Genomic DNA, 15,601 nt, shown 5'->3' on the forward strand with positions numbered 1-15,601 from the left:
TTTCCCCCCAGATTTTGTGTTTACAAGCGAGCGTCCTCATTATTCACTGGCATTGTTTTCAAGTTTATATACACGTGCACATTTAGCAAAAAGATAGAATTTGCATCAAAAAGGACCCTCGGTTAAAGCTCCGGGATATGCTAATTACCGGGTAAAGAGGTTAGTGATACATTATAACATCAGAGCAATTCTTTGTGAGAGTTTCTGTGATGTTATAACCCGATTAAGATAAGTAAGCATTGCTTCCTACACGATGAGCCGTGACGTTCACCGTTTCGGCTCTCATTGCTATCTGTGACTACAAGCCAATTATTAGTATATACCGGATATCTCTTCGGAAAGTAATTTTTGATGCAAATTTATATCTTTTGCTACTTGTGCACGTGCATATGAAACTTGAAAACAATGCCAGTGAATAATAAGGACGCTCACTTGTAAACACAAAATCTGGGGGGAAAATTGGTTATCTTTGAGTCCCTATTTAAAAGCCTTCCCTGTTTTCAATGTTCTTGAAACTTGCAGAGAATATTTCTTGACGACTGATCTCGGAATTGTCGAATTTATAAAAAAATTTATCGAGCGGTTTTTGGAAAAATGCGAAATTTTTAGGCATGGACCAAATTACCTCCAAAAACGGTATCAAAAGCAGCTTAATGCAAGTTAATAAAATTCTTCTTACTCGCGATCGCCCAGAGTAATTCCCCTCTTTTTTTGTATGCAGTTTTCAATGGAATCAATCCACTATCACATGAAGCCGCGTTCCCAAAGCTTATCATTTTCTTAAAATATTAGCGAATTGAGCGGCTAGCATGCTATTTCACTGCTTTGATGATTCTTAAAACTGCATTTCGAAATATCTCGAAAACGCTCTCATAGAATTTCTTCAAACTTTGCCATAATGGAGGCAATTATGGCAGGTACATACTCCCTTAAGCGATTTCTTCAAAAAACTCCTGGTACAGGGAAACACATCAATAAATGAAAAACGTAATGGCGTCATTACGTTGCCATGGCGACTCCGATTGCAATAAAACCCAGATCATAAGAAATTTTCATCTTTATATAATACAGTTGTGGTAACCTTTTTTCCATATCTTTACTCATGCCGAAGTAGTTAATGCTCAAACTTGGGAGGTATCAACCCCAAAAAATCCAGTCGAGCCACCTTAAAAACCTCTGTCGTCGTAGTTGTAGAGGAGTGTTGTCTTTGGGTCATTGCCTGGGTCAATGGAAATAAAATAGAAGAACCTATTTTGCCAGACTTCAAAACAGTAGGTTCTATGTTAGCGGTTGTTTACAACTTTACGAGAAGCTGACCAAATGAATCGCAGCCTAGAGCTCTAGGAATGAGATAGATAACTACGCATGCGTGTAAGTGGCTTTTACTTTTCCTGCACCTCATCGTCCAACAAGGAAGTTAAGCCATGATCTTGGCGTGCTTTTAATTTTGCAGCTAGATTCCATGGCTTTTTTCACAAATAAAAAGGTATTGATCTGGATTAGTAAGGGTTATTTTTAAATAGAATGTATCGGAAAGGGAAACGTCCTCTGTTATAGATGGTATATATAAAAAAGGAAGGGGGTGGACCTCAGGGTAAATAAGCTTCCCTTCCCCCACCCCCTTTTCGACAGATCATGGGTGTTAACTGTCTAAAGCGTATATGGAGTAAAAACTTAAAAGGTGATAACTACGAAGAATATCAACAATAATTTAAAGAAAAAATCAATTTCACATCGTTTAATTCATAAACCAAGTGCCACGCATTCTTGCCTACTAGAGTCTTTATAATAAATTTGGTCACTTATTAATTAGCTTTCCTGAAGAAAAAATGCTGGAAAATGTAAATTTCTTAATCCACGGGCTCCTGTCTTTTTTTAAACTGTCTCTACAATCCAGCCAAAGACGAACAAATCATGATTTACGAACTATCCATTCTTAACGACCTGCGGCACGCCCAGTCCGAAGCACTACCCGGATCTGGGTAATTAAACACAACAACCTCGTCCCCAGGGCTTTTCCCTTAAAAAATGGGCCTTTTCCCGCCCCACCCATTTTTTAAGGGAAAAGCCCTGGGGACGAGGTTGTAAACACAAGAGAGAATAATGGACTAAGAGTGAATCTTAGGGCGGTGGCCGTGATATGAAGAACTTATCTTTAAAGGTTGTAATTCAACGCAAGTCTTATTCCTGGGACATCCGCATATTTAGTCGATTGTTTTTTTGGGGACGTCACCAAGTCCACGCGCGTCGGCCTTCAAGCACTCTTTCCTTTGCAGAGGCTCCCGCTGGGTATCCCAATAAAAATAGCAAGAATGGAAAAATCCCATCCCATCGTGCCCCGCACGCTTCCTTTTTTCTCCCCAGCCTCCCTACATGAAAAAAGAGGCCTCTGCGGAGGAGAGGGCTCCAAGCAGAAAAGCAGAATATTTTAATGGCGACACAGCAAGAGAGCACAATGTTCTATTATTCTCTCTTCAAACACTGAATAAAGGTTTGCGGACCTCTCTGGAAATCAACTTCCGATTGATTTCAAACGTTTACAGCTGTTTTAGATAACACGCGACATCCGATGTCAAAAACGTCTTTGGATTTTCGGTTTTCAGCGACGTCAATCAAAATCTGAAGGCTCGGCGCTTTCTCAGCGGACCTCTTAGGAAACAGACGTTTACTACAACGGGTTCAAAAGGTCATGATTTGCGATTTATGATTGGTGGATTTCGCTTCGTTTTGTGTGTTTCTGTCGGTTTCAAGATTCGGGTGTTTGCACGTTTTAGCTCTCAAGTTTTTTTACCTTCTTACTGGAACATCTTAAAGTTTAGATTTCCAAGGTGAAATTGTTCAAATAAAGCCTCCAAATCCTGAAGAAACGCGGATATAGGAGGGTGAAAACGAATCAGTACGTTTCCGCCAACATTTAATTTTGTAGCTTCTGCTAGTTATTGCTGCCTGTATTTGACAAACAAACGTTGGATGCTATGGTAACGGTTTAATTGACGTCGAAGAAAAGCCTAAAATCCTAACAAGTTTTTGACAACGCAGGGTACGGGGTATCTGAAAAAGCTGTAATTAGTCTAAAAATAACTTTGGTAAAATTCACTAATCCCAAGGGCTTGACGGGGCGTTTCCCTCTCTCTCCATTTTTCTCTCTTTTTACTCTTGTTTGACGTTATTAGTGTAGAATTTCTGCGCTTGTTCCTCAAACGTCATTTCGCAGGGAAACCAGTCCTGGCATAGCGAAATGTCAGCTGTTTTCTTTGGCTACGTGTTACAATGTAACGATAAAAAATTCCTACTTCAGTCTACAATGCGTCTACGTTTAACGAATGGCTACAAGCATATCATCAATCCAGCGACAGAAACATCTCGCACTATACATCATCTCTCAAAACTTGTGAGTGCCTGCTGCAATTAACCAGCAAGGAACATGAAGAAACTCAGGAATCATCCACGACACGGAAGGGTATTTCCACGAAACAAGTGTCTTGACTTGACGATATGACGCTGGCTGGACTCCTAAAATAGTAAAAAAACATTTAAAATTAGCGTAAAAGTTGGTACTTTCACACATAGAATAGTAGATACTTTATTGACATACGACGAATCCAGAGGCCGAATTACAAGTATGTACTAGGCATAGGCGTATTGAATGTTAATAGGCTGATTTAGCAACATAACGGGAACGTCAGTTGACAACGGCGCGCTTAAATCAAACAACTGGCTTGACCAATGGCAGAGCGGCAAATTGGGCACCGGAAGTCGTGTGTAGTCCTTTCGGTAAGAGGACGCCTATAACTGAGTAACAGGCCCACTAAACTAACATAGGTGCGAGCAAGAACGGAAAGCAAGAGGGACGATACTTGCGCGCGAGCGGGTGGTTATGTTCGTAACATTGCGGATGAGAGGACAACAGTACCTGTACTAATTTAGCAACAAACCGCGAACGTCAATTGACGACGGAAAAGCGCGCGGAAACGACTCAACTCGACTTCCAGTGCCCAATTTGTCGCTCTGCCATTGGTCAAGCCAGTTGTTTGATTTGCGTGCGCCGTCATCCACTGACGTTCCCGTTCTGTTGCTAAATCAGCCTAATCTTTTCAGAAACAGACAGTTGTTTCCGGCGCATCTATAGCACCCATATACTGATGCATGTCAGCGCGCAAGATACATACTCTGATGGGATCCATTTGGAAAAGTTCATGATAAATTTGCTTATTGCATACAGTTTAGTATGCATTTATTACAAAAAGTAAAGAACATTATAAACAACAAGGACCAACCTCCAACGTCTTTGAAGCCGTATTCTTGCCCCAACTCAGCTGTTACCAGAATCCGACCAGTTTTGTTCATGATGTTCGGATCTAACATTGCAGAAATCATATCACCTTTTTTCTGTTATTATGATTCTTTTATCAGTAACTCGGGATTACAGATAACTTCTGTCGCACAATTCACAGTTGGCGATGTTATGGTTCAATTTTGTGCTTGGTTTAAATTTTATCATTCCCTTTGTTCCAAACTCATGATCATACATTACCATACCCAAGAACAAAGAAAAATAAAAATTAAACCGAGGATAAATCTGAACCATAACAGCGATAAGCATTCTGGTATCAGTGTCACTGCTTAATAGATAACAAGACTTCGGTCAATTCGACAAAACTTTTGCAAGTGAAATTTAAAAGTGTAGCTGTGGTTACACTAGCCATTTTATCTTGGGGTAAAAGGCTATTAGGGCGCGGATCTAGGATAAATCCTTACCGATTTCCTAAACGAAGGCCGAAGGCGCAAGCTTGTAGGGGGGCCCAGGGGCATTCTCCCCCGCGAAATTTTTGGGATTTTAACTCCCTAAAGTCGGTCCCCTTTCCTGGGTTTCTGAGTCATTCAGCCAGGATATAATAGACCTATTCGGCTAACTCAATGTTGTACCCAATTCAAACCCTTTCGGAATAAAACGTTTTGTTTCAAGAATTTCCATATCATTTAAATGTGAATGCCACATTATAATGCAAATGCAATAGACAAAGAATCTTATCCCCGGGAGATTTGAATTGGGTACAACATTGAGTTAGCCGAATAGGTCTATTGGGCAGATTTCAACTTAAATTGTATTTTGGATTTAAAATATAGTTATTATGAAACATTTCACTGAATTCCGTAAAACGGTCGAAACCGGTGTGGATCCACGCCTGCTCTTCCCATGGGAAAGCAACTACTATCCCAGAATTGTTTCTCCTAAAGATAGGTTTGTTGAGTACCCATCACTATTATATCAAACCAATAAAAAGGGGGTCACCGTGCTCAGTCGTTGCTCAAAGACGACAATTATTGGGGCAGTTTCGGCTTCAAATGATCATTTTACGTAAGCTAAGGGAATTGGGCGAGTTTTTTGAACAACACCTTTTTAACCAGGAAGATTTAATATTTTGCCGATTAAAACCTTGTGGACTACAAAATAAACTACCTTTTAAATTTTTTCAGGTGGACAGCGAAAGTGGCTGCAGGACCTTCAGATGTGGCATGTTCAGAGCTGTAGGCGACGCGCAGTCCAAAATTTAAAGGACCCTATCCCAATTCAGGAAAATAAAGGGAAAAGAAATATGCCATCTTGTGATTTCGCCCTCCATAAACAGTTTAATTTCGTCATTTCACTTTATAGACAAGTAATGACGGCAAGGCGAAAACATAACAAAAATTTTGTATTGCAAATGACCCAAATGCAGAGCTGTTGCTTTTCTTCTTTAACAAATTACTCTTGCAAATTATTTTTTTTTTTGAGTTCTCGTTGCCCCTTTGCCGTCGTGGTTTCCCTGCGTTAAGCTCCTTCATGAAATGTAAATTATAATTGCCCTAACAAAACGGTCACATGGAAATGAAAATGTAATGCTTTCGTTCTCTTACCGTATGTTAAAGCAAGTGACAGCTGTCAAATTAAGGAAATCCGCTGACCTCTTATCACATGACCATATCGCTTGCTAAGGTGCAATACTTGGGAGTATTGTTTTGAAACTTGGCCAAGTTTGGTACTAAAGTATTTTGCGCCGACGTCGTCGTTGAACGTCAAGGAAATTGCTTTAACGGCTACTTTGACGTCGACGAAAACGATGTATGGACATTTAGCTAACCTTTGCACTTAATTTAACACTGTAGGAGTTAAATAAAGTGATAAGGCTGACAAGATACTTTATGCAGAAGCCAGTGACATATGAACCAAATCACACTGAAAACCTAGTTTGACGTCAGTTTTTTTTATCCCCACAAATTGTTTTGTTTTACAAATGTTTTTTGTATTACTTAATTTCAGCATTAAGAAATGCTTTAAAATACAGAGGAGGTAGCGTGAACGAGCGGTTACAGCGCCGTACTTGTAATCCGGAAGCCTCGAGTCCAAGCCCCGTCCCGTCCCGTCCCGAGTTCAAATCCTCGGCTGAGCTTGTAAAGAGCCAGCTGGTTTACCCATCTTACCAGCTGGTATTCTTAATAACCATGAAATGTTTCATTTAATTGCTTGTTTTATCATCCCTGAAAAGCCCCATAAGGGGAGTGGATGATTAAGTATTTAAATTAATTTTAATAAATTTAAAGCGACTGAAATGATACCTGCAGCAAGCCAAGCTACTGCCTTGCCTGAAAATGTTGCATCCTCGGCTTTGACGAAGAAGTCAGGTGTTATGACTGACTACGAAAAAAAAAATTATAAAAAGTTTAGTTAATAGCGCTTACTTGGAGCGCTTTTGTGGTTTTCACGCGAGTGAGGTCTCTCTCTCACAAATTTACTTATCACATGAAAGGTATTTGGTTTGGCAGACGTTTACACACATGCAGTTTATCTGAGAACATTCATTCGAATAAAAAATATGCTCACTTTAGTCACTTTAGATTCCGAATTCAAAATCCCCGGACACGCGAACAAACCAGGACGATTTTATTTCGGATTAACGCATCTGTTTTTAAACGGCAAGTACCAAAAATTTCCAGACGCACGAAAAGCAAAATCTTGTTCACTGAAACGTACCCTTTAGGTACGTAATTGCCGTGGTTAATCTCGATCTACTCAGACGAAAGCGCTTTTTGGATAAAGGGAGCTTCAGACTTATTTGGGGCGATTATTAGCAAATTAACGCATTTTTTGAAAATTGAAACTTACAAGATTGTGACATAAGTGCCTTTCGCACACCCTGTGTAGGTTTCTTATGATTATGTTGCTGATTTTATACCTCCGCGTTTTGTAACGTTTTTTTGTAAACAGTAGAATCGTAGAAGTAGTTTTTGTATTAAATCCCAAAATTACCTTCTCATTTTCTGGCTTAAAGATAAGGTCTTTGATTTGTTCTGTAAACACAGCTCCAGGCCAAAGCGAAATGCAGGCCACATTCTGTTCCTTCAGCTCCACAGCCATGTCTGCGGCCATTCGATCACACTGAAAAACAACAAAAAAAGGAACGCAAATAAACCGTGTAAAATGTGGATGTTATCCACCGAGGCTAAAGGCCGAGATCTGCATAATTCTTCGCATCACACGATAGCCAAATGAAAAAATTGTTTTATCATCATTCAAATAATTTCTGCTTAATAACTTCTCGTAGATTTTCTCCAAAACTTTGGCCTATTTCTCGAAACGGTTCCAGGGTATAAACAGAATGTTTTATCTTGCAGATACTCTTCAAAAAGTAAATAAAATCCATCAAGCAATTTGTTTTACGTATTTTGGCATTTTTTCAAGTCAGAAATTCGGCTATTTCGTCTTGGCCGTGAACGCCAATTTTTTATAGTTCACTTGTGCCCAAGCAGATTCTCTTTTCTGATCAAATATGCCATCGATCAACCTCGTTTTCAATCAAAATATACCATCGAATCTATGGTATATTGATCGCATCTTCCAAGTATGGTAAGTAGTACTTGATTGGAGCCAATCAGAAACGGCGAAATACTTCGAATGAATAATAAAATATTTCGCTGAATGCCCGCACAAATGAGCCATGGACTTTGATTTCTTTTTGAAGAGCCCACACTTGTGCGACTTGCTGCAGCTTTTCCAACGCCATATGGAACGTTAAGGACATATCTTAATCCTCCTGGCGATGAAACGTTGACTATAAGTCCCTGTTTGTCTGGAACCATCATCTTGGCTGCATGCCACGCGGCAATGTAATGAGACCTTACGGGAGAAAAGAGACACAAAGGACGCCAGATATAAAGAACATTAGCGGGAAACATAAAATATTAATAGCCTTTCGCGTTAAGTGACGTATAACAAGGGTTAGAGTATTAACTTCTAGAGATATAGAAAATATTTCAACGAAAAAGGCAAGCAAAAGTCCACAAGCTTCTGTATACTACGAAAGCAAGAGGCTGCTATCTACCCTGCGAGTATGCGACCAAAAGCTCTTCTCTTTTGCAAGAGATTCAAGTTGGTGGCAATGATTTCGATTTAAAGTAGGCCAAAAACACTTCTACTTGTTTTCTCTGGCGTATTTTATTCAAGGCTGTCATTTTAAGTCACCAAATACATAACTACTTTTAAAATAATTCACACACATCCCTAGGAGGGTACAAATCTTATCGACGCTTCTGAATGACGAGCCCAAGTCAGTGAAAACAGAGTTGAAACGTGTTTCCTGTTAAAGCCGCGATATAAGTCCCTTTCAATTACGCTAACTCTTACATTGAACATTGTTAGCTGTCAACAGGGTCAGGAAAGCCATATAGCCCACGCAAAAACACAATCTACTCTGTGTTTTCACTGTCACACCATCAAAAATAAAAATGCAAACCAGTCCATGCAGAAAGTCCAGAATCTGGGAAATGAAAGAAGATAAATGTACCAAAAGCCTCGCCAAGAATCAGGTCTGTGCAATGATTCATATGCGAGATATTCGGAAAAACGTTTTACCCAAATTTAAAAGGCTTTGTATGGAGACGCCACGTTGATCGTCCCTTTGAGGGGCACAACTGATGGCCGCCGGAAACCAACAGAAACATCTTTTTTTTGAGTTTTCCTATTTATGCATGAATTCATCGCTAGAGGAACTCATAAAGATTACAGTAATATTCATTCTAAGACAAAATAATGTTTAGATAGCAAAATAACCCGCATAAGAGCTTTCCCGGCCGCCAGCTGAATGCAGCGCCAAGCAAAAGCCTGGAAATTCAAGCGTCTTCTTTCGCAAAACAAAGAACCCTTTGCAACCAAAAATTTGTGTTAAAAAAGGTTTTTAGGTGTTGTAATACCTCATGAAAGTAGAAGCTCAGAAGAATCGATAGTTTCTTAGTTTGAATTTTGGTGACGTCATGTGAAAACCCCTAACTGGAATTTAACAATTTGTTCATGCTTAGCGTTCGTATATCGAGTTATGGATACACGCGGGAAGTTTGGAGAGCATGAAAGATGCGTAAGAGTTGCACGAGGCGATAGCCGAGTGCAACTCTAGCCTCTGGAGTGCTCTCCAAACTTCCCAAGTGCATCCATAACTCGATATACGCACAGCTAAAAGCACGAGCAAATTCTTTTATAACATAGCTGACAACAATGCTTGCTTTTTGATTTACTGCAGATTTCTCGTAACGCGCTACATAATAACAAACGGTTCTATTGGCTGATTACGAACACGCCACAATCGTCTAGTTTGAATGAGAATGTTCTTTCTGTAAAACTGAGAAAGAAAATTTGCTTCTTTATTCGTTAACGATCAATAGAAACTAAGCAGAAACAAAGGTAAAAGAGTCTTAAAGTTCACCTAAAGTTAAAATACTAACATGTTCGTAAGAAGTCGTGGAGTATGGTTTGGATTTGCTGAAAAGATGTTTACGTTTTGCTCGGCGAAATCCAGAAAACATGTTTTTAGCGAAGACGACTGTCATCCTTCTTTAAACTTATATTCATTTACGAGCATTGGCTGGTCATTACGGCTTCTTGAGAAGACCTGGCAGAAGTTGTTTTTGTGAGTAATAAATTTATGTCTTCTTGTGTAATTTGTGTTGCTATTGCGAGAGAAATTTTTCTGCTTCAGTCGGATTGTCCGGAGATAACAAAAGTGCGTAACAAATTTAAAAACAACAATAAAAACAGAAATTTTCCCCTTTTAAAAATGTTGTTGATGACCAGTTGGTGTCTGTTCTGTTCCCAGTGAATGTCTTTCGGCCAAAATTTGCAGCAGCTGGTCTTCCGACAAATTTGCGAAACTCGCAACTTGCGAGTTTTTTTTAATTCGGCTTTATTTTTGCTGCTTGTTGGATCAGGACCTAAAAGGTCAATGCCGATACAAAAATTAGGCAGTTCTTTGCTGGTTTCTTCCATATTTTAAAGAGAAGGAAAACTGCACTGCAGCTTAAAAGACGACAACTGTACTTTGCAGCCAGATTAAAAAAAATGCTCACGTCATCTTAATTGCGCACGGGCGTGCGTAAATAAAGATTTTGTTCATAGTGGCTCAATAGGACTTATACAGGGCAAGCACGCGCGCTGTGTTATAAATCACCTTAGAAACAGTTTTAAAGGCCCAATGAGTTTCTCAAACCGCGGTCTTACCTATTTTCAATAATAACCAGCCTTAAATATTTCAGGTTTCAACAGACATTTTTCTTTTAATTTACTTGGGCTGAAACGTCAAAGTTGGACTTGAACCGAATTAAACTATTTCGTTCGTAGAGAGGACTCTTTGAGTGTAGCTACTTTACCACGCTCAAATGAATGTAATTTGCGAAACCTAAGAATAGCCCTTTAAAGCAAAGGTTGTTACTTTACCATGATTTTGTGGTTTCGTCTGCTCGGACCAATGGGCGCCTCTTTTTGTTATTACTGTATACGCTGCACCACTTACCGGAAAGGTTGGGTCTTATCTCACGGGAAAACCCTCACTGGCACGCGATGTGTTATAAAAAGGGATGGGAGAACTCCAAAGAAAATCGCTTAAAGCAGCAAGAAGTATTTCATTTGTTCATTTTTTCCCATAAGTAAAAACAAGTCGTAAGGGCGGGGAGCAGTGACACCGGCCCCAAGCGGGTGCGAAGGAGGGAGATGAGCAAAAATCAGAGTATGAATAGACCTTTCGAGTCGTAACTTTAATTTTCCTAATTCAGACCACGTGATATACTCAAGGAAATTAGCCTCTTTTCTTTTCATAAATTACATGCACATGGATAGACCACAATTGAAAGAAACATTTCTCTGAAATTTGGAAAACAAAACATACAAGCTAAAAAGGTCTTTTGAACCAAGGATAACACAATTTAGAGCCAAAACAGCCGGTTCCTTGTTTGCATAATAAATAAATTTAGCCAAGGCTTAAGGCGAAGCTCCTCTTAAAAAATAGACATCCACTTAAAGTTGAGCCTGCGATCAATCGAAAACTAGTAACTTGTCAGCGGAGAACTTAACGTAACCTCCATAGGTCGACACCTGAGCCCGCAATACGGTTATGTGATATTGATAGCCGGATACCCTTTTTCTGACATCTGTCAATTGACCACGACATGGATGTGACATTTAACCTTGGCTTCCCAATGGTTCGGACGGTCGGACGGATGTACGGTCGCGAGCACAAAGTGGGCACTCAGAGCTCCACTTTTAAGCTGCTTACCTCAGCCCCACATCGTTCATGTCATCCCAGGTGTGTAAAGGCTAAAACACGAGAGAAAGTAAGTCTATAAGTTTGCTTAAACGTTAAAAAACGACAAAGCACAAGAGAGGATTCAGAAAATTCAAGAAAGTTGGGAGGAGAGGCAAAGATTGGAGTGTATATTTCAACCACAACCACCCTCCCCACTCTCGATATTGACCCACTGGGTTAAGTACAGGAGGATATATCATCCCTAAGAGTTAAAAAGTATATGCTGATAAAAGCAAGGCAAATGATAAACGTGGATCCGCATTGGTGGTTATGGGCGGTTCAGAGGCGAATGGATTAAGAAGAAGATTTTAACCCTAACAGTTAAATTGTATATGATGATAACGCAAGGTAATCACGTGCCTCTCAAGAGATAAGATGGCTACTTTTTATAACGCAGAATTCTTCAACAAATTGGTAAATGGAACTAGGCGCTCTCACCTGCTCATAAAATGGTTCTCCAGAATTTTCAATTATTGCCTTAAAAGCAATTAACACAAAAATTTGAAATTAACAAACAATTATTGCATGAATATTTATACGATCAATGTAAGTGTAATTTATGCTGCAGCTAATTTAAGTATTATTTAACAATTAATAAATGAGGTTGAGTATCTTATGAAGAATTATGGAGATCGAGGAGGGTGTTATCCGTCGAGGCCGTAGGCCGAGGCGGATAACACCCTCCGAGATCTCCATAATTCTTCATATAATACGAAAGCCAAATTCAATAATTGTTTTATTATTCATTCAAAATAATTCCTAGTGTAAAAACATTGCTAAAACATGCTTACCTCTATCGATCCATCGATGTTCAGTTCATCTTCGATAGTGCACGTTTAGGTTTGTCCAGCTCCGCAAATATTCTCCAAATAGCAGATGTCGCCCTTCGAGTTATCTTCTTTCTGTTTTGCCATGTTTTTAACTATTTTTACGCCTAGTTCTTACTCTTGAAACGAGTGAAATGACCGCCATTTTCGTTTCCACAACCAAAACAACTCAACCTCGTCCTCAGGTCTTCTCGGTTAACGGTGCCTTAACCTGTACCAACGCTGCATTTTTGACGTCATTTCCTCGTTAAACACAAAATTCTTCCAAATTTGGTCATCAGTAACTGGGTATGGTGAATTAAACGTGTGCTTTTAGCCAATCAGAATCGGGGAAATACTTCGAATGAATAATAATAATATATAAAGTACAGATGAATATATTATGTTGAATGCTCCTGGGTAAAGTGTACGTTTAGTTAGTTTAAATGCTTTAAATCATTTCGTACTGTGCCTTTTTTCTAAGTTAACATGATTGTAAGAAGGGCTTTCCTCTTAGGTCCCGTCCGCACGTATCCGTTTTGCCTCCTTTTTCAAAAAATCGGCGTCCACACGTTGCAGTTTTGAATCACTTTAGCCCGTCCATACGAAAAAGCAATAGTGACTGCAAACGGTACCATACTTGATGGGAGCATGCGCATTTACTGGCATCTGAGCCCGTGACGTCATCGTTTTCAAAAACCTTCGTCTTCATCAATCCACAGTGACACGAGTACAAAAAGACGGCGTTTTCAACACTCTGGAGAGCGCTTTTCAAAAGATGCTTTTTCGGTGACCGTTTTCACTGGCACGGTACTTGTGGACAGTAGGCCAAACCGGAGAAAAACAATCTGTTTTTAGACAAAAACAGATAAGCGTGTTCGGGACCTTAAAATGACGAGAGTGCAAGTTAAAGGAACTTTCACAATAGCTTTCAGCATAGCGAAAAAAGCACCATGGTTTCAAAGCGCTTTGGTCCTCTCTTTTGATTTACTCTGTCGCAATTTGTGAGCAAAACACAAAGGATTGTGTAGAGTCAGGAAGCTCCCGATACATAACCTAAGAACTTGTTGTTTTCATCTTCGATTTTTACATCCTCTCTCCCCTTTTTTTCCCCTCTACCCCTCCCCTCTTGACACCTACAACACAGGCTAATGTTTTGCAGGCCTTCATGTGGGCAGTCCTCTAACTATGCTTTTAAGACATCCCTGATGTGCAGCACGATAGCAAGTAGGCTGGAATTAAATTCCTTTTTTCCCTCAAAATTCGTTTTTTAATGCGCCCGCGTGAGATTTTCGCAAAAAGCGCGCAAGCCTCACAGGCCCATAGTCGCGTCTCTCCCCAGTCTCACTCTTTGACCGCTTCCCCCTTCTTGTCCAACACAAAAATACTTGGAAGCTTTGATGAAGCAGAGCATATAATTGCAGACTGTGTACCTTCACACCATTGTACGCATTGTTTACAAGGATATCCAGGCGTCCATTTTGTTCTTTGCTAACTTTATCAAACAACTTTTGGACTTCTTCATCATTTCCATGGTCACATTGAACAGGTATGCACTGTCCTGCACAGCTCTCCTCTCCTATCTATTTAATATATAGTAAATACTATTAATTTATTAGATTTGTTACCATAATTCTAAAAAGCTATTTTCTCTCTCCAGATAGGGAACAGCATTAATTATAATACTCCAATAAATTATAAGCTTAACTATATGTGACAAAAGCCTTTTATACGGTATAATGCAATATTATCTGACCTCCTCTGCGGTTTGCCGTAATGACCCTGGAGGTTTTCCTTCTGTGGCATCAAGTGTCCTGCCTGTAACCAAATATAAGTTAGAGTAAATTTATCAGTGAAGAGGACTGAGGAAGTAGAATACTAAACAAAAATGTGCCTAAAATAGTAAACCATAAGACGATTTTCTGATAGCCAAACTGACCTGTAATATACACAGTGGCTCCTGCCTTGGCCAATATCAAGGCAATACCTTTACCAATACCCCGAGATGCTCCTGTCACAATGCACACTTTTCCAGACAACGAAGGGAGTTCTGATGTCATGTTGCAACTTGGTGATCTATTACATAACAATGGAAGATTATTACTAAATAAGGTTTACCCTGAATACAACAGGATAAAGCTGCCACTATTAAGGCTAATTATCATTACAAGTAAAGGAATCAAGGCTTTACAACAACTAGCAGTTAAACCGACTCAAGACGTTTGGCTACTACATTTATGAAAGTTCAAGCTTATAATTAACACACACTATTTGCTCATCTAATATTACTTCCGACAGAGGATTTTTTTCTTTTTCTTGCCCCCCCTCCCCAACTCCCTCTTCTGGAGAATGCAGTATAGCTTCTGACTTTCCTTTAGCCTTTAATACCCCTTTCTTGTCATTAAACCTCCCTTACTGGTAATTAATTTCGCTAGTACTGAATTTCGCCATTTTTGGCTAGACAAAGGTATTAATCGGGACACAGCTTCATCACAAGGCCGTTTTTTTTAATTTTGTCATATGGACGCCCTTCAAAAACGAATTGTTTTGGTAACTAATATCATCTTCTCGCGTGATGTCCCCGGTCATATTTATTCCACCTTTGTATCTTTAGCTTCGTCTAAAATACACCGTCCATGCATTCATGAAATGCATGAATCAACCTATGATCATTCGCTAATTAATGACAGTTTTACAGGTCAGAAATCTCGGGGTGAAACAATTTTTGGCAAAAATAAGGAGAGCATCTATGGATCTGTAGAACCAAAAAATCCTCACTGGATATAACTAAACAGCCGAAGGTCGGGAGCTGTCTTGAAATACAACCACTAGTGTAGCTTTAGGAACAGTTGATTTCCGGCGAAATCACTAATTTTATTTACGGAGACCGTTGCTTGATGCTGATCGATCATAAAAAAAGAAAAAGTACGCTTAAGCCTATTTTGAATTCTGAGCTTTTAAAGTAAACGCTGTTTTCAAGACGGGTAATTTTGCTTTTTACTCAATCATGTATACTCAGTAACGCTCGTAAGAAGCTAGAAAAGGAAAAGTATGGACTTACCTCGACTCTCTTCAAAAATTACGTCTTTTTTCTCCGAAGACGAGAAACAAAAACAGCAAAACACGGCAAAGTCCACTTTACATAGGCTTGCATGTACGTAGGACGTGACATTGCAAGTTTGACAACAC

General features: G+C 39.5%; 1 protein-coding gene across 1 annotated transcript; it reads right to left on the bottom strand.

Annotated features, from left to right (window-relative positions):
* Positions 1-3,065: 3,065 nt before the first annotated feature.
* LOC140926789 (dehydrogenase/reductase SDR family member 1-like) lies at positions 3,066-14,484 on the bottom strand. The gene is made up of 10 exons (XM_073376481.1): positions 14,352-14,484; positions 14,169-14,230; positions 13,846-13,995; positions 12,045-12,083; positions 11,577-11,617; positions 8,023-8,155; positions 7,289-7,417; positions 6,598-6,676; positions 4,278-4,358; positions 3,066-3,513 (listed from the first exon to the last, which is right to left on the bottom strand). The coding sequence occupies exons 1-10, from the start codon at positions 14,470-14,472 to the stop codon at positions 3,383-3,385; spliced, it is 966 nt and encodes a 321-aa protein (XP_073232582.1). The 5' UTR covers positions 14,473-14,484; the 3' UTR covers positions 3,066-3,382.
* Positions 14,485-15,601: the final 1,117 nt, after the last annotated feature.

Source organism: Porites lutea, chromosome 2 (assembly GCF_958299795.1).
Source record: "Porites lutea chromosome 2, jaPorLute2.1, whole genome shotgun sequence".
Taxonomy (NCBI): domain Eukaryota; kingdom Metazoa; phylum Cnidaria; class Anthozoa; order Scleractinia; family Poritidae; genus Porites; species Porites lutea.

Coding starts and splice junctions, on each gene's coding strand:
- LOC140926789 (XM_073376481.1), bottom strand. CDS start 14,472: ATGACATCAGAACTCCCTTCGTTGTCTGGAAAAGTGTGCATTGTGACA. Junction 6,677..7,288: donor TTAAGCCAGAAAATGAGAAG/GTAATTTTGGGA, acceptor TTTTTTTCGTAG/TCAGTCATAACACCTGACTT. Junction 4,359..6,597: donor AGTAGCTTGGCTTGCTGCAG/GTATCATTTCAG, acceptor CTGCAATGTTAG/ATCCGAACATCATGAACAAA.